This window comes from Sitodiplosis mosellana, unplaced genomic scaffold (genome assembly GCF_009176505.1).
Source record: "Sitodiplosis mosellana isolate CC-2019 unplaced genomic scaffold, AAFC_SMos_1.0 Smas_scaffold_61, whole genome shotgun sequence".
Classification (NCBI taxonomy): domain Eukaryota; kingdom Metazoa; phylum Arthropoda; class Insecta; order Diptera; family Cecidomyiidae; genus Sitodiplosis; species Sitodiplosis mosellana.
In genome coordinates, this window is record NW_022595303.1 from 578520 (window position 1) to 604495 (window position 25976).

At 34.8% G+C, this 25976-nt stretch overlaps 4 protein-coding genes and 6 non-coding genes across 10 annotated transcripts in view; 5 read left to right on the plus strand and 5 right to left on the minus strand.

Moving 5' to 3' along the window:
- The first annotated feature begins 4879 nt into the window (after nucleotides 1-4879).
- LOC129570575 (odorant receptor 94a-like) lies at nucleotides 4880-6766 on the plus strand. The gene is made up of 6 exons (XM_055450240.1): nucleotides 4880-4988; nucleotides 5168-5293; nucleotides 5762-5834; nucleotides 6024-6073; nucleotides 6146-6306; nucleotides 6521-6766. Exons 3-6 carry the CDS (start codon nucleotides 5785-5787, stop codon nucleotides 6740-6742), a joined length of 483 nt encoding a protein of 160 aa, XP_055306215.1. The 5' UTR covers nucleotides 4880-4988; nucleotides 5168-5293; nucleotides 5762-5784; the 3' UTR covers nucleotides 6743-6766.
- Nucleotides 6767-7180: 414 nt separating this feature from the next.
- Nucleotides 7181-7253, plus strand: Trnav-aac (transfer RNA valine (anticodon AAC)). The gene has a single exon. It is a non-coding gene; the product is annotated as a tRNA-Val (tRNA).
- A 1118-nt stretch (nucleotides 7254-8371) lies between these two features.
- On the minus strand, nucleotides 8372-12286 carry LOC129570525 (adhesive plaque matrix protein 2-like). The gene is made up of 4 exons (XM_055450174.1): nucleotides 12256-12286; nucleotides 9878-10033; nucleotides 8765-9433; nucleotides 8372-8595 (listed from the first exon to the last, which is right to left on the minus strand). Exons 1-4 carry the CDS (start codon nucleotides 12269-12271, stop codon nucleotides 8372-8374), a joined length of 1065 nt encoding a protein of 354 aa, XP_055306149.1. The 5' UTR covers nucleotides 12272-12286.
- A 1299-nt stretch (nucleotides 12287-13585) lies between these two features.
- LOC129570526 (carbonic anhydrase 1-like) lies at nucleotides 13586-14616 on the minus strand. Its single transcript, XM_055450175.1, has 4 exons — nucleotides 14477-14616; nucleotides 14138-14337; nucleotides 13807-13943; nucleotides 13586-13702 (listed from the first exon to the last, which is right to left on the minus strand). The coding sequence occupies exons 1-4, from the start codon at nucleotides 14614-14616 to the stop codon at nucleotides 13586-13588; spliced, it is 594 nt and encodes a 197-aa protein (XP_055306150.1).
- Nucleotides 14617-15636: 1020 nt separating this feature from the next.
- The window catches only part of LOC129570527 (uncharacterized), a 71386-nt gene continuing 61046 nt past the window's right edge, over nucleotides 15637-25976 (minus strand). Inside the window, exons 3-12 of the mRNA XM_055450176.1 lie at nucleotides 21231-21430; nucleotides 20930-21066; nucleotides 20740-20867; nucleotides 20562-20653; nucleotides 18931-18998; nucleotides 17241-17351; nucleotides 16728-16999; nucleotides 16279-16478; nucleotides 15826-15962; nucleotides 15637-15753 (exon numbers count right to left, since the gene is read on the minus strand). Of these exons, the coding sequence (XP_055306151.1) occupies nucleotides 15637-15753; nucleotides 15826-15962; nucleotides 16279-16478; nucleotides 16728-16999; nucleotides 17241-17351; nucleotides 18931-18998; nucleotides 20562-20653; nucleotides 20740-20867; nucleotides 20930-21066; nucleotides 21231-21430 (1462 nt within the window). The remainder of the gene's footprint in view (nucleotides 15754-15825; nucleotides 15963-16278; nucleotides 16479-16727; nucleotides 17000-17240; nucleotides 17352-18930; nucleotides 18999-20561; nucleotides 20654-20739; nucleotides 20868-20929; nucleotides 21067-21230; nucleotides 21431-25976) is intronic.
- On the minus strand, nucleotides 21698-21816 carry LOC129570632 (5S ribosomal RNA). The gene has a single exon (XR_008688148.1). It is a non-coding gene; the product is annotated as a 5S ribosomal RNA (ribosomal RNA).
- Trnad-guc (transfer RNA aspartic acid (anticodon GUC)) lies at nucleotides 22303-22374 on the plus strand. Its single transcript has one exon. It is a non-coding gene; the product is annotated as a tRNA-Asp (tRNA).
- Nucleotides 22892-23010, plus strand: LOC129570633 (5S ribosomal RNA). The gene has a single exon (XR_008688149.1). It is a non-coding gene; the product is annotated as a 5S ribosomal RNA (ribosomal RNA).
- Trnar-acg (transfer RNA arginine (anticodon ACG)) lies at nucleotides 25289-25361 on the plus strand. The gene has a single exon. It is a non-coding gene; the product is annotated as a tRNA-Arg (tRNA).
- On the minus strand, nucleotides 25797-25868 carry Trnad-guc (transfer RNA aspartic acid (anticodon GUC)). The gene has a single exon. It is a non-coding gene; the product is annotated as a tRNA-Asp (tRNA).

Sequence of the window (25976 nt, forward strand, 5' to 3'; positions counted from 1 at the left end):
GTAGATACAATTGGCGATTGTTATTTGGGTTTTGCGATTGGACACTCAGCAGGGATTTTCAACACATTCCAGAATTGTTGGCGCTTGTAAACAAATTGTTGGTGGCACCAACTTGGTGCTTTTTGTTTTCGATACGCAAGAAAGGTGTTCATAATCATAATCGGCCATAATGAATCTTTTCGAAGCCGAAAAAGGTCGACGCGACAGTATCTTCCGAATATGCATCCAAAGAGGATCGTTCCAAAGTCAACATGCTGCTTCAGTAGCTCTGACCTGAAGATTCAATGCAAAACTTCGACCTTTGAAGATTAAAGCGTGGGGGAAGAAGTGGATAAAATACCGAAATAGGTTTCTCTGAAGTGGATTTTCTCAACGACATTGAATCCGTTACTCTTTACTGGATTTACGCTTTGACCGTGCTTGATTCTCTGCTTCATTCTCCGCTTTACCTGTGTAAATGCTAATTTCAGTGCCGGATCTTTCTTTCACTTTTTGAGTTCAAACCTAGAGATCTATTTTCTACTAAAATTTAAAGTCTAAACTCAACCTGAGCTGAGCAATTCAAGAAAAACCTTAGCGATGATGATTCAATCGTCGCATTTTTCCATATATATTTTCATGCTTGTTTTCCGCTTCGAACCAAAGCCCATGAAATGGCATCAAGCGTGAAAACACACCAAAATATGAAACAAACATGTTGACTTTATTTGTACACAACGCAACGGTTACAAAGGTAAGTTACGTTACTTTTGGTTCAAGAAAAAACGTTAATTCAAACAGCTATTAAAAGTGCTATTTCGTATCCGATGCGAAAAAAAGCTCGAGTTGAAAAAAAATCGCTGTAATTTCGAAATGATTAAAGTAAATCGATTGGTAAGTTAGACGTATGGCTCGAGTAATATTCAAAATGTTGTGTGAATGCTTTAATTCTTCAAATTTCGAATTAATAGCTTGGATTTAAAAGCCTCAGCAAAAAAAACCGGACAAACGCATTCGTTCTCACATTCGATAGGAAAAAGCAGTTCGTTTGAGACGAAGAGACGACGAGTCGATGAGTCGAAGAGTCGAAGAGTGAAACGGTTCGACATTAGCACACGAGATAGAAATTCCCAAGAGTTCATCAATACCATGAAACTGTTCTTCTTCATTAACACAGCTAAAGCAGACGGCATCTTCTATCCCAACATCTAACGAAAGACATTTTCTATTTCAACAGAAGAACCAAAGCAGAAGAAACAACAAAGAAGACCTCAGCCCACGTGATGATTCATTGACAATGATTTTTGTTGTTTAATTGACAAAACGTGAGCGCGAAATTTCCCAACGCCGAGAAAATTGATTTTATCCATTCGAATTCTAGCCTCAAACAACGTTCTTTTTAATTCAATGAATTTTATCATTTATTTTTTATCGATGTTAACGAAATTAAATTGCGTGATTATGAAGTTTATTCGACCGCCCCAAACCGAGCGTTGAACACTTTAACCGTGCTTATTGACAATCTAATCGAATTTTGCTTACGCGGCGCGTGACATTCAATTTCGTTGCGTTGTTTCTATTTCCACTTTTGCATTCAATTTCTTCGCTTTTTTCCCCATTCCATTCGTCAATGCGGCTCGAGTTAGACTCATGAATTTTTAGAATTTTTTTCATCGTTTTTTTTTGCTGCATCAGACAAAAACAAAATAGAATTGGCTCTAATCGTTAATAACGATTCGTAATGTACCGACAATTTTTTGTCCCGTAGTTGAAAACAACGATGAAATATTTAGTGAGGTGCAAGCTTGACTGGTACTCACATTTCAATGGATTCGAATCGATTCGATTGGACTTCAATGAAATCACTTCATTTGAATTTTAAGCTCATTTTGAAACGTACGAGGGAAAATGAATTTTTGTCAACCGAACTGTAACATAATTCTTGGGCTTAGGAAATTGTTCAGAAAATTATCAGTTTTTGGACTTGAACAAGAACTTTTTTGTTTTTCTATGAGGTTTGATAAAGTCGGCTGTTATGCAAGCAGAGAAATAGTCAATAGACATGACATTTGTAGAAGCAATGCTTGTTAAACATAAATCGGCTTTGAAACTGTACCGTACAATTTACATATGTGTAAGTTAATACACGATTTTTTTTTTGGTAAAATACATAAATCAAACGACATTGAATGATATAGACTCCATATTATAGAGAGAAAGAGTGGAAATTTTCGAAAAAGTCCGACTTAATATTTCTTTGACTAGGTCCGAAAAATAACAATGACAAAAAGAAATTGAATCCTCGAATTGACTATAATCATTATTCATAATTATGAAAAATGCGTTTCAATTATTTCGAATGGAATATGAATCGGAATTTTCTTGGCTATATCTCGGGCTCCCAATATAATGGGAATTAACCAATTTCCAAATCCTCTTTTTATTAATAAAATACAATTTTATTATTATGGGTAGTCTTTGTCTTCAGTCATGGCAATTATTTAAATTATATCAAATGCATGGCGGTTGAGAAGAAATGGTTCAAAAGCCAATGGGATATGAATCGATTCCAACGATTCGGGGTAATTTGAGAAGTCAAGACGTAATTTCGTAAGCTACGCTGTATGGTTAATTCCATGTGATTATTCAAAAATAATTCTTTCGAAATGAATATCGATCTGATGACCTATCAGACCTATCAATGATTTACTTAGCAATAAAATCTTTATGAAGAAAATTTTCTAGCTAAAATAGTGAATCTTGAACCATTTTTTCATCAAACCATTTCCTGCGCTACTACTGAAAGGAAGTCACAGAAAATAGAAGCAAACTTTTTCAAAAATCTTGGACACTGTACTTTTCGGACAATTTTCATACCTAATTGAGCAAAATCATTTTCCAACTGTTTTCATTCTAAAGAGGACAGAATTTTTTTCTTGCTTTCAAAAGAATTTCTAATAGTACTAAAAAAGTTCGTAACAGTTAAATAGAAAGAATTTCAAAAACAAGTTTTGCCTCATCAAATTTTAAAAAGTGACATCGATCCCAATTGGCTGAATAACTTCATCGAACTTGTGGTATTGCAATTTTCAATGGTAATGTTGAAAATGATATAAATTGGCCGACATTGAGTGCAATTTGGTCATAATTGAAATATAAGTCTCGAAAGCAACTGGCAGTAAAGTGAAGACATGGATAATTCAAGCTTCTTCTGGTCAAATTTTAGTGTTCTGGAAAAAATTGGTATATGGACACCGTTTTATGATAAAAGGTAAAAACTTATTACGGATTGAACAGTGAACCGTTTTTAAACAGGTTAAAAATTCAATCGAAAATGGTTTCGATGAGGAAAAAGAGAAGAAATGAAAGGGCAAATGTGGTAAAAGAAACTCAAAATAAGCATCAATAGAAAAATTGGCCTTAGAATAGAAGGACTCTTTAGGTAGTAAAGAAGCAAAAATCTTCTAAAAGGAATAAACTGAATGCTAATGACCAACTGAATGCCAAACTGAAATCTCGAAAATAGTTTGTTCATCTATTCAGAAATTTTAAACGCAGCAATTTTTTATTGTTCACACAAACATTATATCCTTTCCAAAATGCTGTCCATTTTCTCCGCAGTGTGGACCATGGCGTCAAGAAAAAGATTTACGACATCTACAGAGCGGCTTTTTTGGTATTTGCATCAATACACACCGGCGTGGAAATCATAATGTTGACTTTTTTCTTCGATCAGCTAGAAATCGATGAGTTGACTGTATCGATTGCCTTTACAATTCAACATTCTCTCGGCATCGCCAAAGCATACATTATGTGAGTTCATTCCAAGAAGATCGTATTAAAAAATTTGATTCAAGATGTATTTTATCTGTTTTAAACTTTTCCTACCATTTTCAAATATAAATTGACTGTTAATCTTTGTTGATTTTTGTTGAATTGTCATTTTGAGTCAAGACATTCCATCAAACATTTCAATTTAGAGAAAAATACGTAAAATTTTAAGTTGCACAAAAACATTCAATCTGAGTTGAAAGGAAATTAAAATATGCACATAAAATCATTGTTATTACCTTCTTTGGAACAGGATGTCGCGAAAGTATGAATTTCTGGAGTTGGACCGTCGTACGAAAGAGAAACCGCTGTATCGTGCCAATAACCCGAAGTATATCACTTTTCATCTGTTTGAAAATATTCCGTTTGTTTATATTTTGATCAAAAGTCGCTTTTTCTGTTAACTTTATCAAGTGTTTTGTTTATTTATTTCGATCGGTCAATAAACGCGGTTCGAACCATTCCAACAAAACCGCTTCCATTCCACTTTTTTACATATTTATCAGCTCTGGTTGTTACCATCGTTGATTTACAGCCTTTTAACTTTGTTTAAGCAACACATTTCAAATTTAAATTGCAGATTTCACGAAAATTTGGATAACACGGTGAGTTTAAGTGATAAACTTGGTTATATTTACTGGTTTGCGGTGTTGTCTACGATCAGCTGTGGTTGCGCAACTGGCATTTATGTAACGCTGACTAACAGAATGGCTATGGTTCAAAGCTGCCAAGAAAAGTACGATCTTTACGAAAATTTCATAACTAGAAATCAGATTGAACTTGGTGCTGTTCCATGGATAATCGTGGAAAATGACACTATTTTTTCAAGAAATACTCTGAAGAACCACGATGAAATCAATGAACTGGCACAGCGGATTAACTTTTTTGAACAGGAGATCAGGTAGTTCTTTGGACTTTTGTCATATGCTTTTATCAAGTGGCTGAATTTGTTTAATCAAAACCATGTTTTTTTAAAATAGAAAATTGATTTTCTAAACAAAACCTATAACAAAATAATGATTTTTTGAATGATTTTATAATAATTTTAATTATTTCTTCCAAAAAGCAAAATGAATTTAAAAGTTTCGAGCAAAGATGTGCTGGAATGCAAACGACCAAAGCGAGTTTATCCGTATCATGTATGGCTGCCATATGGCAAATACACACGTTATTATGAGGTGAGTGGGAAATTGAAATCATATCTTCATTATTTTGCAAGACTAAATAGATTAGTAGAACAAATAGAGAATAGAAAAAAAAAACGAAGAAAAATTGGAAAATTTTGCTCAAAAGTGAGCATGTTAACTTGCTGCAAATTTTTACAACTAATGTGGTTTTGATTATTTTTAAACTTTAGATAATATTCGTTCTGAATTTCCTGGGTGGTTTGTCTTTGGTGTGTGTCATCTTGCCGATTGATAATTTGGTCATGAGTTTTATGCGCTACATTCGATTCCAATTTTATGTCATCAAAGATGATCTGGTGAGTATGTAAAACGAGGGGATTTATAGCTAGATAATTCATATATGAAATTATCGCTTGAAGAAAAAGACAAATCTATTCTTGTTCCATTTTTATTGAAATTTGATTTTGTTGCTCATTTCTGAATCAATCACATTACTTCCACGATTTTTTCTGAAAGCGCTTCACTCGTTAAACATTTCCTTTACAAAATTATCATTAAAAAGTTAAAATAATAAAATTATTCTTTGAACAAAAGTTGAATCTCCGGAAAAATGTGGAAAATGAACTTAAAAACATTCACAAAGAGCTGCCAGGTAAATTGCCAATTCAGATTATTTAAAAAAAAATTTCATTGCAATGCGAAACAAATAGAAAAACACATTTAGAGCTATAGATTCTACGAACAAAAACACGTTTTATTGTCATTTATTTACGAAAGATTAAACAGAAAAATAATTTTAAAAAAAAATCGTTCGAAATATTCAGGCGAACGGATTGTTGCTGTCCACATGAATAATCGATTGATTGAGATTGTAAATCATCACATTGCTGTTTTTGAGTAAGTTGACCGATCAAAAGCCTAGAGTCTAGACACTTGACTGGGGCTGCTTGGTTAACAGCCGGTCAAATATAATTTATTTTCTATTAAAAGTTTGATTTTCATTAGAATAGATCAATACTCCATTTTTGCATTCAGTGAAATTTTGGTATTTTTGACATGCCTTTGATTTACCCTTTTTTGTTCCAGTTTCTTCAATCGGGCCGATGATCTATTCACTTATGCACTCTTTGCTCAATGTAATTTCGCCCGCATTCGTACTTTTAATTCAGTTTCAATCATTGTATGAATTTTATTTCGGATAATTCCAGATATCGCCTCGGGTGCAATGATCTGCGGTGTTTTATTTTCAATTTCAACCGTAACCGATCATTTGATGACACCAAATTTCTTTCATGTTGCCTTCTTTTACTCTGGACTCATCATTCAACTCTACACCAATTGCTTTTATGGGAGCCAAGTGTTTGTTACGGTAAATATATTTTGCTTTCAAATGGAATAGTCAGTCAAAATTGTGTACAGAGAAAAGCTGATAGTTTCAAATTATATTCAGACTTTTTTTTTCAAAAATCTTGGGCGTACACATATATGCGGATTGACTAATCATAAATTGAACATTAACTCGATTGAATCAATCAAACCATGCCGAATTATTCCCAATTAATATCCGTTTAAATCCATTTTAGAGTGAAAATATTCGTCAGCATGCTTACTTCTGTGGGTGGGAAGATTCTGGCAAGTACATGGATCGCATACAAACCACATTGAATATGATGATGATGAGGTCGAAAAGAGCTTGTCGACTAACAGCAGGGAAATTTGCTGCAGTGGACTTGCCGACATTCTTGGCCGTTTTCAAAGCCAGTTACACCTATTATACCGTTTTAGTGGATGACGATCGAAGGTAGACATATTGATACATATCATACAACATCGTTTAGAGGCGTTTTAAATGTAATTGCTGCTCTGGTTAGATTCACTCGTATCTTATTCACCAAAATCTACAACATATTAGTATTGTCACATTCAATGTATATTTATGCTCAATGATTTCATATAAAAAAAATTTGTTCAAGAGAAATATCGAGTTTTTTTTTTTGAATGGTTCAAAGGAGCAAATCTTGCTTAAATTCAACGGCTGTATTAAATCACGATTGATTAAAATCAACTGGCAATTATGTAAATGTCCGTAGAGCGTTTGCAATACATTTACATACAAATACTGAACAGTCCCCAATAATGAATTATAGTGATAACGATCAAATGGACTGGTTTAGTCATTACTTTTGGCGCTACTATGTGGCTAGACTGGTACCAATCGCTTATTCCATCAACACAAATCAATGGTTTCAGTGGTGTAGTGGTTATCACTCCCGCTTAACACGCGGGCGGTCGCAGGTTCAATTCCTGCCTGAAACAATTCTTTTTTTCTTCAAAATATCAATAATGATAAATTGTAATGTTCTCGTCCGACAATCTCGTACATTGTTTTTTCTACTGTTTTCACAATTGTGCCATCCATTTTGTGATTCATTCAATCTCTTTCTTTGTTATTTTAACATTTAAGCTGGTTATCGGCTTTTGACTCCCACATTCACTTAACATCATACATACCATACAAATGTTCTCTGCTCTAGGTGCTGAATAGTGTTCTTTATTTCAGAAATAAAGACAATTAAGCGGACGATAAAAATGAAAGAAAAAACATTTAAAATTTAATTTATTTTTATTTCGTTTCGAATTTTGTTAGTTCTACATTTTGATTTCAACCAACTCGCAATGACGTTATTTAGGAGTTCCAGAAACTGTTTGAAAAAAAAAAACGTTTAATTTTCTCAATTAAATATTTGTCATTGGTTAGCCTGATGTTGTATTGGTGGAGTTTGCAATTGCCAATAGATGCTGTGAAATGCATTGGTAAATGATACTGAAGTCCAAAATGTTATGCGCTCTATAGAATGTACATGTGAGGTTGTGTGTCTTTTTACATTGTAAGCTTATTCTTCCACAGACGTTTGTTGATCGATTGGTCGGCATTGAATGAATGCATTTCCTTCTGTGCCATTTGGACAGGTGCACATCGGAATATGATTGTAAACGTTACAAACAGCATTTGGTGCACATATTGTACTTCCACAAGGATTCACGCACTTGTTTCGTATACAAGCCTTGTCTCTTGAGCAATCGTTGTTAAAAATACACTCCGCTTTGTTACTTGGGCAGTCGGAATTGAGAACACATTCATGGTGACAGTTCGGTGGTGAACCATAATAATTTGGCAAACAAAAGCATTGCGGATAGTCGCCAATTACTTGGCATTGACTGTTAGGGCCGCACGGACTTGGATGGCATGGGTGGGCGACGGAAACAGGTGTATCTTGAGGCGCTGAAATGTTATACACAATGTTATTATCAAAGTGAAAAACGAAATTTGATTTTCGAACTTTCGGAAAATGACATACGTGGTATTGGACTACAAATAGTGAATGGATTTCCAGTGTAACCGTTTCTGCATGTACAAATTGGGCTATGATTTTTCACGCGACAGTCAGCATTTGATCCACAGATATTCGAGCAAGGGTTAACACATTTCTGGTTAACACAAGCCTTATCGAATGGACACACTCTGGCCTACAAGCTGGAGCATTTCCAACAAAACCAGGCAAGCATGAGCAATTCGAAACGCCGTTATTATTTTTGCATTGACTGTTAGGGCCGCACGGGCTTGGACGGCAAGAGTTGGATGGTTCAGGAGCAGTTGCTAATGGACAATTATTGTTTAGATTCGAATAAGCATCGATTTTGCAAAAACGAATTTCAAGCGATTATATGAGAATTTAACCACGTGACATAGCATTTAAGCACGAATTTCACTGTTTCTACGACACGGTGTTAAATTATCTTATAAATCTTCGCTTCGGGAAACCTACGTTCAGCTTGTTGAATAATGGGAGAGCAGTATCGATAAGAGTCTCCCGTGAAACCAGGTCGGCATACGCAAGTTGGTAAATGGTTCATCACTTGACAATCAGCCTGAACACCACACACTCCGGGGCATGGATCAACGCATTTATTTCTCTCACACGCCTTACTTGACGGGCAATCGGTGCTCAATGTACATTCTGGTCGACAACCTTCGTATGGATTGCCAATATATTCTGGCAAACATTGACACGAGCCGGCGCCGTTTTGTTCTCGACACACAGCGTTCGCTGAGCATGGATTTGGAGAGCACGGATTGATTTGATCATAATGAATTGGAGTTTCTTTGACCGAACATTGAACAAATGGATCGCCAACATAGCCTCTAAAGCATTCGCAAATCGGTGTATGACTGACAACATGACACTCGGCATTTTGGCCACACACTCCGTTCGCGCAAGGATCTTTGCAGTGTCGATTGACACAAGCAAGGTGATTGGCGCATTCCGAATTTTTCACACACTCAGGTCTGCAATTGGGAGCTTGACCGATGAAATCAGGCAAGCAATTGCAAGTGTAATTATTTCCATTAAAACGGCATTCAGCGTTCGAGCCACACGGCGAGCTCAAACACGGGTTCACATAATCTTCTTCAACAAACGGCGGCGTTTGTTCAACTTTGATATGTGGAAAAGGGTGAATAGGTTAATAATGCACGAAGTTTAATGGATAAAGAGATAAGTCAGTTTCATTGCAATGTTATTAAGTTACAGGGACCGAAAACTGTTTGACGTTTCTCATACAAACCGATTTCGGAACGGTCTCACTGCTTTGCTCTCTGTTCATCGGAGCAAACCATATCAAGCGGAACGTTTTGAGAATGATTTGTATAAGCAACGTTAAACCGTGTTGTCACTGTGTTAGTTTTGTATACAGTATAAACGTTTCTGAATGCCATACAAACCATTTTTCAGAACGTTCCGAATGGTTCGGTTTGTTCAAACACTTAAACCAAATATTCGGTTTGGTTTGGTCTGGTTTCAATCCCTGTTAAGTTATTATTGTTAATTTTGAGTGATGTCTTGTCAAAAGACCATTGATGATCATGATCATTGTCTTACCAATTGGATGACAACTAACGAGAGCGCTGCCCGTGTATCGAGGCAAGCAAGTACAAATTGGATTATGGTTAACGACTCGGCATTCGGCATTCAAACCACATGAGTTTGGGCGACAAACCTCAATGGATTCACTGACTGTAGTATTATCCGATTGTGCTGAAATAGTTGTAATATTTCATTGGTTTTGGTTTCAAACTGAGTAAACAAGAGTAATTTGATGAACGATGAACGTTCATGGTGCTATTGGGTTACAAATAATAATGAATGGATCTCAAAGTACAGATAAACCTTAGCACTAGCAATCTGTGCCATTTTTCATAAGGCGTCTCCACTCGCATTGAGTTTGTATTGTGAATGTTAAGGTGCGTGCAACGCCCTTCAATGTAAAAAAACAATACAAGTGGAGATGATACACGGGATTTATGTGTACTTTAACAGAAAGTCATGAACTCGTGTAAGAGGCATATTATTGCGAATAAAATACAACATTAAAGAGAAAAAAAAGTTTACGTTCTACCCATTTCCAGGGCATGAACAACCAAAACAGTGACTGTGATTTGTGGAATTTACATCCGGAGTATCTTCTCGTGCTAAAACTTCAATCACAAAATTATTAATTCGCAGACGGGCAAGCTAAATAACTTAAGTTGTCGGGTAAGGTGGACCAAAGTGGATCCATAGTTTTATGGCTGTAAAATTGAAAAAAAAACACAATATATCTTCAAAAGTGAGACTGTGCTGGAAGCTGGAAAGATGCATCTCTCAAACGTATCATATGCCGATAAAATCGAATGAAAACCAACAGAGATATTAATGCGTGAGCGCAAAAGAGCAACTTAGATTCGCAGTATTTTAAAGTGTAACATCTCCATACAAAATGTTTTTATGGAGATGTTACACTTTAAAATGCTCCGAATCTAAGTTGCTCTTTTGCGCCCACACATTCATATGGCGAGCTGAACTAAATCTCGATACTCTGGTTAGGCGAAAAATCAACGCATCGATACTGTTCATCAAGAAAATAATATCCGGCCAAATGGATTCACCTACACTGAGGAGCAAATTGAATCTTAACATAGGCATTCGTACATTTCGTAACCCAGAATTCATCAGTCTTAGGTGCTCATCAACGGAATATGGACTTAATGCCCCTTTAAACTATGCATGCCGGGTATTCAATTTTGCTAAACTATTTATTGACCCAACGTTACCGTTTTCCGAATTTATAAAAAAGCTACTAAAGCTTCCAGACTCCGCATTTGGTGATCTAACAAGATTGAGAAGTAGCCAATGAGTTACAAAACCAATGATGTATGAAACAGATCTAATTTAACTATTTATTTCTATTTTTATTTTTATCTCTATTTCCAAGAGCTATTTATTTACCTTTTAGTATTTATAGTAGTTTATTTATTACCTTTTTAATTGGAAACAATTATATTCTATTTTATATTGAACTGAACTGATCCATACTAACTCAGCTGTTATGTAAAACTGTTTTTTCAAATGGAAAATTCTCTTTATACTGTAAAAACTTGTAAAAACTTTTGTGAACCTGAATCGTCAGCTTATTTGAGCAGACGCTAAAATGAATAAATAATAACTCTGATTTTTTTTGTCTAAATTATCTATACACCTCCATAGCTCTACTGATGCTGAACTAATTTTGTTAAAGCATGCCACGTTTGAATGATGCATCTTTCTACTTCCCCACTATATAAGTATATAAAAAGGAGTTACTTTTTATGATAAATTGCTTTTTACACAGAAAATATTATCATTTTTGGTGGAGAAATGGCTATTTTTATGCAGTTTTTGACATTTGACAAAAATTCAAATGAATACATGTCTCTGTAACTTTTCTAAGGTTCATCCAATTTTATTGGTATATTGCGCATTGGAAAGAATCATCTTTCTAGTTTTCGGAATAATACTACTTTGGATGATATATTATGTATTCCCAATTTTACAGCCATAAAGCCATGGGACCATTTTGGTCCAATTTGCCCGCTGGTGATCAAATATATTTAGCTCCACAAAATGCCATCTAATGTTCGATGTTTAATTTTCGTTTTTGGTTGTAATACGTGGAAAGGATCAAAGAATACAATATGCAGCACCTTTTCTGCACAAGAATATCGTTTTTATATATTTATTTATTGAAAAACCACCACTTGGACCACAACGGACCCACTTGCCCGGTTTGAAGTTAATTGAAAGGAGAGCTTCCTGTGTGTCAAAACTCGAAACCCCGAATATCATCATAAAAGAACACGAATAACAATCACAATTATCACATTCTACAAACTCTCATCGCTCCGAATAAATTGATTTTGTAAATTACAGCGAGAACCAAACATTTTCTTTTTCAAACTTACGGAAAGGAGTTGCCATTACACCGGCAATGACTGCACAAAAGACAACGAAAGCAACAAAAAAATTCATTTTGAAATTTCTATTTTCTCTGACGAACTGTCTGTTTCAACGATGATTTTCAGTCTAATCACATCGAATTTTGGCACAACTCTTTTATAGAATGACGAAACAGAATTTTCGGATTATTATCACATCATTTGCACGGGTTCAACGGATGATGGGTGTCTAGTTTTTCCTGTTTCAATTTTTGATTGTGTGATTTGAGCGAGCATACCCGTGTGAGAAGAAAAAAATGACTGACTGACTTTAGATTCAGTTGACTGTAGTTGATTGAATTTATGGTTTTGTATGAAGAAAATCACTTTGTCCCAAAATAAGCAATTTATTTTGACGTGTAACTTTAAACGTTTCCAGTTAACTTTGATAGACTTACACTACACGTTGTACTAAAATATGTCAATCAAAGTAGGTCATTTTTGTCCGAAATTAGTTACCTGACTGGTCAGTTAAAATATTCGCACACGGGTACCGAAATGATATAATCCCGTTTAGCACCGGTTTGAGAATTGATAAAAACATCATTTGTATACAACCAAATCAATTTTTTTGAAAACACCCAGTAAATTTTCGACTGGATTGTGTTTCCTCTTCTATTCATCAGATTCGTTTGCGTCACGGTTTTTCCAGACTCATCAAATTGATATGTAAATTGGAACGCACATTTCGATTCTATGGCTCCAATACACCCGAAGCATAGGTCAATAGCATCCAAAAGCAAATCAAGACCAGTGTTTGTTCCTTGATTGTAATACTGCGATAGAGTATTTTGATTCACATCGACATTTCACTTTTCCGTACACACCGTGTCAAGGGAAAGTATAGGAATTGGTCCCGAAAACTTTTTTTTTCTCGCAAAATTGGTTTTAGATCATCATCAAAACTGATGAAACGCGTAGAAAACCACTTTGATGGCAATAATAATGGATTTACTGTTATGTTCCTAAAATGTCCTAAAATAACTCAGAAATATATATGTAATGTCACTTTTAATGCAAATCAAACCATAATTTTTATTTGATCAATAATCGTCAGTCAATTTTTTTTTATTCTTCTTTCCAAAGCGTTAAAGTTTATTTATCTTGGTCAATTGTCTCCACTCAAAAGCTAATAATAACTATTATGAAATCCATAAATCATTCACAGTACAAATGTGTACACAGTCGTTGTTGTTTACACATCAATTTTCCATATTCACACCCGTCCAATAATTCGGTCTCGAACACTTGCTGTGAACTCGACTTCAGTAGCAAGTTGAGGGGAACTAAACTTGACCTAGACGGTACCGGTGAAAATAACCGGCGGCATCTGCACAGGTGTTTGAATGGAGCGACAATTTTTCGTAATTTTATTCGTGTTGTCAGTAGACTGTAAGTCACGGAAAGCAGCAACCTATGAATGTAATCGACCAATTTAAAAAATTTATTGGAAAATAAATTGTAAAAAACCTTTAACAAAATATAAACTAGACAATTTGAATCGTGTTGTATACAAACTTGTTGCTTTGAAACAAACACTGGCGTGCGGTAAATTATCCATGTGACACACTCATTATATGGCTCAGTCGTTAATGATCCATGGTAGGTGAAATAATGTTTATCCAGCTCTTGTAATGACATCCATTCTAAACAGTCTGCAATAGAAATTATGGATTTTTTCCGGTTTTTACCATTTCTGTTCAAAAATATTTTCCTCTTCGTTTAATATTGCAAAAAAAAAAAACGAAAAGTATTTCAAAAGACATTCTTAATCAGAGCTCAAAATTGCAATAAAATTGCAGAGCTTAGATTTGTATATTGAGAGGCATCTGATTTTAAGCATCGTCACCTGATTCCAACGGTGTTTTTGAATATAATTCGCGAATATTGTGGATTTGATCGGTGATTTTGCCGAATAATTCACATTTTTCATATTCTGAAGCTTGAATAAAGAAGGCAACCACAGCTACACCGTCTTTTTTATTGATTGCCAATTTGAAATTGCCATATTTTAAGTTGAAGTGGACCAAATGGACTTCCATTGAATAGCTAAAATGTAAATTAACCACAAGAACATGAAAAAAAGCCACAGAATTAGGACGAAACACTCTATCACAACGTGTTTACTAAATATGTTGTCAATACACTCATCCCACCATATGAGACTTAAAGAAGTGCATTTACTCACGTTTTTCCATCGATGACATGCTCAGAACCCACACTATCACTCTCTCCCCAATGAAAGTGCATCTGCTCAAAAACGTAGCGTTCAGTTGGCGGTAAAAGTCCACCATCAATGTACGGTCGCTCCGTGCGATTTTCAAACATTATCTCCGCATATCGACCGGTGTTTTCGATGAATGCATCTCCATCTTTTTCCCAATGACCGTGAAATTCCAACGGTTGAAACTCACTCTCAAGGACTTTTGCACTTTGCAACGTGATCGCAATCGGTGACTGGACCTTTTGGAGTTTATGACCATTTTTGAGAAGTTTTTTTTCGATGAAAATGAGAGAAATTTCGATCGAAATAAGCAAATTTTGATCAATGAACCAAAAAGTTCTACAAATTCCAAATACTCACATTATTCTCGATATTCGAGGTGTTTAAAGCTCCTTCATTTTCCTAAATGTAGGTGAAGAAATGTATTGATTTTGATGCTGTTTTTTATTGTATTTTTTTTTATTTTCCAATAAATTTTCCTTTCAATTCAATTTAGTGATACTATCAAAAGTGACTACCTCATCCAATGGTTTAATAGCTTCAAAGAGAGCTGATTCCGCCAAGACCACAACGATCAGAACTAAGTGCGATATAAAAGTGTTACAATATACTTTTACGCATTATATGGAAATCCGGACAAGTAATTGTTTACGATTACCTATGATGACATTAACTATTTTTAGCTTCATGTTTCCAAAAATTTCGTTTCACAGGATTCAAGAATTCAACAAGTTTTATATAAAACCAAGTACTGTTCAGTTATCACTTTGAAGGGTCTCCGAGTTTATTTTGATTTGAATGAAACAATCTTCGACCAATCGTCTGATTTCTAAAGGTGAAAACCGAACATTTTCATTCGACTTACTGAACCGAATTTCAAAATTCAAACAACTAAAATCATCCGATGTGATCAATGCAACGATGCAGTCTTGTCCAAAGAAAGGCTTTTAACACACTGCAAACGTTTCCTTTTGCTTTGAAATTACAAGACAAAGGCGTTTTCATTTATGGCGGGAATATTTGATTTATTTTAATCATTTACATTTTTAATGGGATGTAACATTAAAATCGTGTATGAAATTTTCTCACTGACGTCAATTCAAAAGCGGCAAGTGCAACACAGCTTATGGTCTGCCAGTAAAAATGATTGTGGGACGTTTGATTGGTGTTTGGATGGAGCGGCAATTTTTCGTGATTCTATGTATGTTGTCAGCTGAACGTAAATTACGGAAAGCGGCCACCTTTTATCGAAAACGATTAAAATGTAAAAAAAAAAACGATTTTAAACTTTAAATATTTTAAAATGTGTGTACCTGTTGTTTTGACACAAGCACCGGCGTGCGGTAAATTATCCAGGTGACAGACTCATTATATGGCGGCGTTGTCAATGATCCATGGTAGGTGAAGTAATTTTTATTTAACTCTTGTGATGATAGCCATCGTAAACAGTCTAGAAATGAAATTTTGTTTTTTAACTCATTTTTCAGCATAAATTTTTGGTGGTGAATATTTTAATTTGTCTTTCGTGAATTTTTTGTTTCGATGACATCGATGAGGAGAATCAACAAAACGAAGAATCGCAAGAAATCTATTGAAAATCGCCAAAAATCGCCAAAATAAAGGTTAGGAAACATCAAAAAGTTACTAAATTTCAATAAAAGTCCGAAAACCAAGATAATTCACAAAAAAATCACAGAAATATCATCAAAAACTCTTTGAAAATTCACAAAAATTCATTTTCCAAAAATAAAGCGATTGTAAATCACCTGAATCGATATAGGACTTTGCATGTAGCTCCTGTATACTTTGAATGCGATCTGTGATTTTGGCAAACAGAGCGTTTTTCTCATTTCCGGAAGCTTGAATCAAAAACGAAACCACAACAATGCCATCTTTCTCATTGACTGCTTCATCAAAACTGCCGTATTTTTCGTTGAAATGCACCAGATGCGCCTCCATTGAGTAGCTGTGCGAAACCAAATCAATGATGTCGTGATGAAAGAATGTCTACCATTTCAAAGGAGTTTCTTTTAAGTTGCTTCGATTTAAATAACTTATAATTAGTTCTAGTCAAAGTTTATTGTAATCTTCAACGCTGACTCAATTGCCAACACAACAATTCATCAATATGTATTTATACTAAACTTATATGCTAATAGATATTTTCTATAGTGAAAATCATTCAAAAAATCTTTAAACGTGTAAAACAACCTACGTTTTTCCATCGATGATATGTTCAGATCCAATATCGTCTCGTTCTCCCCAGTGTAAGTGCATCTGTTCAAAAATGTAACGTTCATTGTGATTCAAAAGACCACCGCTTATGTAGGGCTGTTTCCTTCGACCTTTGAATGTTATTTTCGCAGATGTTCCCGTGTCTTCAATATATGCTGCCCCGTCTTTTTTCCAGTGATCATTATAACTCAATGGTTTTACATTTCGCAAGGTGTTGCAACTATGCGATGAGATCGAAATTGGCGATTGAACCTGTTGAATGGATAGAAAAATGGTATTTAACAGGAGACGAAACGTTTCTTTTGAGATATTATGAAGAAAAATAAAAGCAAATAGAACAAATCTGACCTATGTCTAAGAAATTCAATCGACAAACAAATTCTGAGCTATATCTGCTGTAATATTGTTCCAGAATTAAATTGGTTATGATCATTATTATGATGAAGAGCAAAAACCATAAATTTTGATATAAGATATAATTCAATTGACTTACCCAAAATTCATCATCTTCCGCGATGTGTCGTCCGTTTTTTGCTTTTTCTACCTTTAAATTGAAAAATCCATTATTTTGTGATTCGATTCCCTTTTCCTTCTGACTGTGTGTCTAGATTTGAAAAAAGAAAACGGAAGGTGATGTAATTTCGATGTTTATCTTGTAAGTAAAAAAACCAATTCTACTAGAAAGAGCGGAATTTTTTATGAAATTGCCCATGATATCGCCCATGAAATTGCCCATGAAATACACATTTGTCAAATGAAAATAACTTCGTCAGCTGAGATTTCCCGTTTGGAAAACAAATGAATGACTGACTGTAACTAAAATTAACTATTGGGTGAAGAAAAAAGTTTTAAAGGATTTTTGCCAAATGGCGGAACTTGTATTATATCGCATCTGGCCATACTGTAATTATATTCACGTTGAAGCTACGTCAAGTGACACTACTTTTCAGTATGTGTCAAATTGCCAAAGTGTAAACAACACAATTTTTTTCGCCTTCAATCATGTCAACATACGTGCCAAAAAACAGCGTTTGCGGGAAGTTTTACTTTTCTTCTATAATTCGAAGAAAAAGCGGATATCCTTGCATCAAGTGTGCACTAATAATGAAGATTGAACCATTCTCGATAGAGTCAAGCAGAAAAAACCATTCTTAGATCGCTGCTCCTTGTCACTATAGAGGGCGCTGTAAGTTCATCACTGAAAAATGCATTTTTTTCATTTTTGGGGGCTGGAGGGGGTAGTAGGGGTGTAGGGGTGGCGTAAATTTATCAAAATAATAGAATTACTCGTTCCTAATAATAATCAATTGGCATATATCAATTATTGACAGCAGAACCACAAAAATTTGACCCATGACACAAAAAAGTCGTTTTTTCGCGAAAAATGGATCAGTGACATTTCATAGAACAAATCAAATATTTCTAAGGACGGCTTCGGACGGGACCGGCTTGGTCAGCCCGCGAACTCTCCAGACCTTGCTCCTTCTGACTACTACCTTTTCCGTTCGATGCAAATGGCCCTGTCCGAAGTACGCTTTCGAAATGTTGAAGAAGTGCGAAAATGGGTTGATGACTACATAACCTCAAAAGACGAGGACTTCTTCAAACGAGGAATCCACAAGTTGCCAGAAAGATGGCTAGAAGTCATAGCTAACGATGGCCAATACATTGGTTAATGTACTCATTCATTTTATCTTGAAATAAATGTATCTTTTCATAAAAAAATCTTTTAAAACTTTTTTCTTCACCTAATAATAACCGATTTTAGTTAACTGAGCAGGTGATTTGTATGAAAAACAGTCGACTACGATTAAAGTACAGATGAATCTCGTGTATCATCCTCCACTTTAATTGTTTTTACATTGAAGGGCGTTGCACGCAACTTAACATTCATAATAAAAAGTTGATACGAGTGGAGAGACCTTATGAAAAATGGCACAGATTGTTAGTGCTACGGTTAATCTGTACTTTTGACCAATCGCTTAATTTGAGACGATTTTAACTGCATTCAATTTGTGATTACTGTTAACTGTGATCAATGTTTGTCTACTGAATGATCACTTTTAGCCAGTCGACAATGTCCCAAAATATTTTCCCACGGGTTGCATCTCCATAACATAGAGTCGATTCATAGTCAATATTTTCCTTCGGATCACTCTAAAAATACTCTTCATAAAAATTACCAATCGACCAAAAATGTCCAATGGATCCAATAGTCCTGCTTCTGTTGAAACTACCGCAAAAATAACGACTAAATTCGGAAGAAAGTGTTGAGACGGTTATTTTTTTGGTGAAAATGACTGAAATAACGTTTATAGTATAGTATAACACTCTATAATACCAACAAATTTGAAATTGTTTTAAATTCATTGAAAAAAGAACCTACGAAAAAATACGTTCAAATTCATTGTGTTCACTTCACTGAATATTATATTCCTACCGATCATTTCCCAATATTTATTGATTTATCTCATTTTCATATCACAGATGCAATTTGAGGAACAACAAATGATTTTTTTTGACAGTGCGCTCATCGGACCATTAGTAAACATGTATGTACTTTATTTGGAAAACAAAGGGATTTACGTATTTTTGTTAAACAAACAACTTCACACACATAGAACAATTTGACATGTTCTTTCTAATCAGAATTAAACAAATTACGTCTGCAAAAAAGTCGACTTATACGGAATCACTTGATCAAATAAATGTTTGGAATAGAAAAAAAAATGCACGAAAATAGCTACTTAATTTAATTGGAATTTACAACAAAAAATATTCTACACATGTAAAGTGTTTGGATATTTACAACAATAAATGCGCCCAAGTACAGCATATTGCCAAAAGTGGTGCCAGCAGTGTGTAGGTGTCTGAGTGGGACAAATGTCTAAATTTCAAATAGATGACACTCTAGAACAGTAAATTTTGCGGAATACGTTTGAAATGATTTCGATTTTCGAATAACAAACAATTCGCTCTAATAACGAGCATGCATCCAAAACGGGAGAGAGTAAATAAAGAGTTTAACAATTTTCTAAAGAAGCTTTTTTTCAAAATGTTCATATTCAAACGCAAAGATGCTCAATTCGCAAAATTTTCTTCAATTTTTTGTCTCTTGGATTCACAAAGAATTATTGACTAACAGTATGGAGTAAAGTATTGACTGATTTATTACGACATTAATTTCTGAGAGATATTGATGTTGACTTATGTGTTATTTTATGTCCCATCGCGGTTCTTTACTTACATGTTATTTGTTTTGGGGGAACTTTTTTCAATTTTCGAAGATTTTGATGGTTGAGAACAGAGCTGTCATCATGGCTTGAGCTATGAGTAGCTGTTGTTCATAATAGTGAGTTTTAAAAAAAAGAAGCATTTATCGAGCTCGCAGTATGCATACTATGCATATTTCCTTCCAGATTTGCCCAGTCAAATTTGATCGAATTCGATTGATCCAAGCGAAATTCGGCAAGAAATAATGCGATTTATCAAGCCGAATAGAATGAGAACAGAAGGAATTTTCTCAATTGACTTTACTTCCAAATCCATTCATATTACTTCCGGAACACATTGGATCCTATCGGATCCACCTGATCCATAAGATTGCCCAGTAATTGGAGCAAAAAAACTCCAAGCTCAATAATTGAGGTAAAATTCTTGTAGTCCATACTTCTCCAGTTCAAATGTTCCAAACAAATCTTCAAATGAGTATTTTCGATGAAAATACGTATAATCGTAGCTATGGTTTATACGCTCTGAAACATGCTACGCTCGGAACATGTATAATTCAGCCAAAAAATTGAACAACACATACCAAATGCACAGAATATTTCTTTATTTATAACAAACGTGTAATTCGACATAATAAATTTTATATCAAGTGCTGCTAAGAATCCACAAATGGTGCTGTTGAATGTTTAATGAGCCGAAAATTACTTTCCAATTTTCTATGGCTATGGCATTTGCACTGAACTCGGTTCGTGTTGTGCTACAATTTCGACTTGAGCTGAATGTTGCGTGTGAAAATGACTGATGGCACACGGTTTATTTGAATGGGGCGACAATTTCTTATGATTCTCTTCGTTTGGTCTATCGACCACAAGTCACGGAATACGGAAACCTTGCAATGAAATACACGTAAATCATTTCAAATTGACTGAAAAATGAACTATAAATTGAAACCTGTTGCTGCGACACATATATCGGCGTTCGATAAATAATCCATGTAACACACTCATTATATGGTGATGTCGTCAATGATCCACGGTATGTAAAATAGTGTTTATCCAACTCTTGCAATGACATCCATTGCAAACAGTCTGGAAATGAATAGCAAGAGAAATATTTTGAATTTTAAAGACAAATTATGTTTTTATAAGTTTATTCGAGACAAAAACTACTTTTGTGAAATGTCTTTTAAACTGAAAACCGCGCTGAAAACACGCTAAATGTGTCCACTGACTTAAAATGAGCAGTAAATCACCTGAATTCAAGGCACATTTTGATTTTGGTTCTTGAATCTGTTCGATATGATCGGTGATTTGGGCAAATAAATCGCATTTTACATCTCCCATGGCCTGAATAAAGAAAGCAACCACAGCTAAACCATCTCTTTTGGTCACAGCCGTTTGTAAATTACCGTATTTTGAATTAAAGTGCACCAAATGTACCTCCATTGAGTATCTGTTCATGGTGGGGTTAAAGTGAAATGTTCATATTTTAATAACGATTGAAAAATATAATCATTTGGAATTTATTCATTAAAAGGTGTTGTTCTGTTCAAATATTAGCCTAGCCGATGAACTTTTACACCCTTAAAATTCATTCCGATTTCATTCGGAAAACGAAAAATCAAAAAATATTGAACATGTGAATGGAAAAAAAATATAAAGAATAAACAGAAAGGAGACAAAAAAAGGGCAGAATAAAAAAGAAATAAAAAAAGAAAAGTGCCAACGACACATGGTGTTCCCAGACGGTCACCCATTCAAGTACTAACCATGCTCAATGCAGCTTAACTTCAGTGATCGGACGAGAACTGGTGCTTTTTACATGATATGGTCGTTGACGAATGTAAACCGTTTTGATGCGTACTCATTTCAATCATTACCGTGTGAAATTTGATGGTTTTCATTGAACAGCTGTTTGAGCTCAATAAAAATAACTTTATATCGTAAAACAGAGACGAGTTTCTTTCGAAGAGAGACGTATTCTTGCATCTTTTAACAAGATTTTTCAAAGAAGGACGCAAATGAGTGAATTCTCCTTTACAATATAAATGAGTAGTTCAATTCCTTCAGTAGCGACTTTCGGTGTTCTTTTAACAAAATTTTCATTCGCTTTCACACAAAAAAACACCATCAAATAACAAAATCATACCAAAAACTATTCAGTGTAAGTTCAACGCATTTACAGGCTTTGAATATGTGTTACTAAACCACGTGGCTGATACCGATTACATGAATTGCTTAAATTGTGAGTATCAGAACGTGATAATTGAGATTGGAATCGATCTGGACCGATCTCTGAGCTCTACGGATTCAAATATTCACAAGTCCTCAGTAGTATAGTGGTTAGTATTCCCGCCTGTCACGCGGGCGACCAGGGTTCGATTCCCTGCTGGGGAGATTATTTTTTTTCTCTTCTCTTTTTGCCTTTTAAAATGTTTGAAGCTGATTTTTTCGACGATTTTCATACATTTCCGCAGAAAAGAATGTAAATTTTACTGTCTGAGACGGTCTTCTTCGAAAAAAAACTCGAAACAAATTCATGTTTAGCCATTACGTTTCAATCTATTTTTATATGAATGCCTAATGTTTTAGTCATTTTATTTGACACGAACAGTTTTCATACACAAAAAAAACATACATCAATATAAAAAATGATGCAAAATGTTTATACTCATTGGTTGTATGTGGGAGCACTGCTCACGCACAATTTTAAATATACACGGATCAAACTAATCATTCGAATTTTCGGATTCATAGACTAAATGTAGAAAATCGTTTAATCTGGTAGAATGTGCTCTAGCACAAACGATTTGCATTCGCTATTTTTAGAGAATTTCAACAGCTCTGTTCGGATGACAACCAATTTCAAACGAAAATTAATGAAATGGGTTTACACCAAAAGCGGTTTACATTCGTCAACGACCATATCATGTAAAAAGCACCAGTTCTCGTCCGATCACTGAAGTTAAGCTGCATTGAGCATGGTTAGTACTTGAATGGGTGACCGTCTGGGAACACCATGTGTCGTTGGCACTTTTTTTTTCATTTTATCTTTTTCACCTCTTGATTTTTCATTCATTTTTCTATTTTTACATTGATTTGGAAAGAATTTTGTTTTTTTGGAAAAAAAAATTCAAAATATTTTTGAAAAAATCGATTGAAAAAATTAATTCAATTAAATTTTTGAGCAAAGTTATTTCAAGCAACTTGTTTGAAAGCATTCAAAAGTATTACGCTTGGAAAATCAATAATTGTGTCAACGTTCGTCGATAAAATGACATATTGATATCTTTCAATTGAAAAACAAAAACGAAGCGTTTCATTTCGATTTTAGCTATTTACAATCGCCAATTGGTGATGTTAAAATTATCGCCAATAATGTGATCAATTTATCGCTTTCTTTGTTTTAACCCATTTTGGACCGCGATCCTTATTTTGTTTTCAAAATGATTCAAACTTTCAGATATGAATAATATAGTCGAAAAAAGAAGTTTCCACTTTCCAGATTGATAATTTTTTTTCGCACTTAGCCAGAATGAGCAAAAATGTGCTGGTCGTTTTTCCGACCAACGGTCCCTAATGTAATCAAATGTAGGTGAAATTTTGAATTTTTTTAATCCTCAAGAAAGAATGAAAATACATTCATAGAATTAATTTTTACCATCAATATCGTTGTTTTAGACGTGTTTTATCACATTTCATAATCGTTTGAATTCATAATATGCATTTTGAATGATTTTAAGTCAGTTGGCCAACGGAGAAAACTTCGAACGAAAATTCTCATGGCACGTTGGAACGATAACGCTTACGTCAACATGATCACAAACTTTGAAACGATTGAGCCATTGAAAACGACCCGACGGTATGATCGAAAGCAAAAGCGAATCGCAGCATTTCATCAGCCGCACCTTATCAATTCTTACAATCAACACATGGGCGGCGTGGATTTGCATGACAATGCAGCAGCGAACTATCGGGTCAATGTGCGTGGCAAGAAATGGTGGTGGCAGTTGAGCACCGCAGTGGTTAATGCATGGAAATTGCATTGTTTCGTGGCTAAAAATAGTGCCAACCCGTTCAAACCGTTATCACAACTCGAATTCCGTTCCAAAATCACCAAGCACTTGATCACTTCCTTCGAGAAAGAGTTTGCCAGTGACGACGAGGTCGATATGGAGAATGATGACATTGACGATCCTGATTATGAACCTGATGGACTGGTAAATGACGCAGTCAAAAGTCATCTCATTGAACGGTCACCAGATGGAAAAAGTCGTCGATGCAAGCACTGCCACAAACACACAAACCAGATTTGCAAACGTTGCAACATTCACCTACACGCAAAGTGTTTCACACTCTGAGAGGCCCACAAATGAATGGAATAATTTATGATGAATTCATTTTTCACTTAATATTAAGTTAGAATAGACATTTCTATTTATTTTTTATCGTTTTATGACTAAACAAATGATTGTCATATCAAATATCAATGTTTTAAAAAGTATCTAAAAAAATTGATTTCTTCCTCTTTTGATCACATATAGGACCAATGGTCGGATTTCCGACCACCCATTTTTACGCACGTGTACTGCACACAAATCACGAAGTAAATATCGGAAGAGGAATTGTATCTAAAAATATGGTCTTTTTATGAAAGATCTGCATCATTACTTTTGCATTTTTTATTTTCCAAATTTTCTTATCTACTGAGTGAAAAAAGGTCCAAAAAACATCATTTTTTCGTAGCTCGATTTGAAAAACTTGGATTTTTTTTTTCCATTTTATTTTGACTCCCAATGGATAGTTCGTCTTTCAAACTTCAATTAAAAAAAAAAAGTAACCAAATTTACCACCTAGGAACTGAGATATCAGTCTGGGAAGCAACGGTCGTTTCACTGGTCGGAAAAACGACCAGCGGGCCAAAATGGGTTAAAATAAAATATTTCAATATTCATTTCGAAAATATTCATAGTTGAAAAGTAGCAGCAGCAGCATTTTATAGCACACAAAGATATCAAATGTCGAATTGCTTTTGAAATATTCAAACGAGTCGAATGAAAGTAGTTTGATTCGAAAAAAGTCGAATGGTCAAAAAGTCGTATCGGTCAATGGAAGTGGAATTACTAGGTTCTCTGAAATCAGAGCATCGATCAATCAAATACACTGTGACATGTCATAATCGACATCAATTCCTCGGAATTCGGAAGAAAAACTGAACTGATGCTTTTCAAATTCATGAAAAATGGTGTATCCTTCTAATGATTTAGATACAGTGTGACCTTTGATCATTAGAACGAATCTGTGTGTAAACGGGTCCGTGGCGCAACGGATAACGCGCCTGACTACGGATCAGGAGATTGCAGGTTCGAATCCTGCCGGACTCGATGACATTCCTTTTTGCATCATTCCTTTTTGCAAGTTATATACGTTTATACATGAAAACGAACGAAATTTGTTTGAATTTCGTTTCAAAAATGGCTTAAAAAGTCTAGTGCATAATAATTTCCATAATAAGATTCTTTTATGTATGCTTCACCTTGATCGAGTATGTTCCCTCTAAAGGCAGCAGAAGTTGATTACAAATATTTCGATGAATCTAATGTTTTGGTGAGAGGCCTTAATTGCAAAACGAAAGTGGTTGAAGAAGCATTTAAAATATTTTCGAAAAATATTCATACAACAATTGATAGTTAAATTAATATTTCTTGAAGATATAAAAACAAATTAAATTCAATTCTATAAAAAATATTCAAAAATCATCGAAACGATGGCAGCGATGAACATTGAAGGAGACAAAAAGAGGTGAGAAAAAAAAGAATCTCCCCAGCAGGGAATCGAACCCTGGTCGCCCGCGTGACAGGCGGGAATACTAACCACTATACTACTGAGGACTTGTGAATATTCGAATCCAAAGAGCTCACAGATCGGCCTAGATCATTTTCAAAACAATGCGGTTCTCATCTACAAACACGATGTATGTGGTCAAGCCCTAATTCATG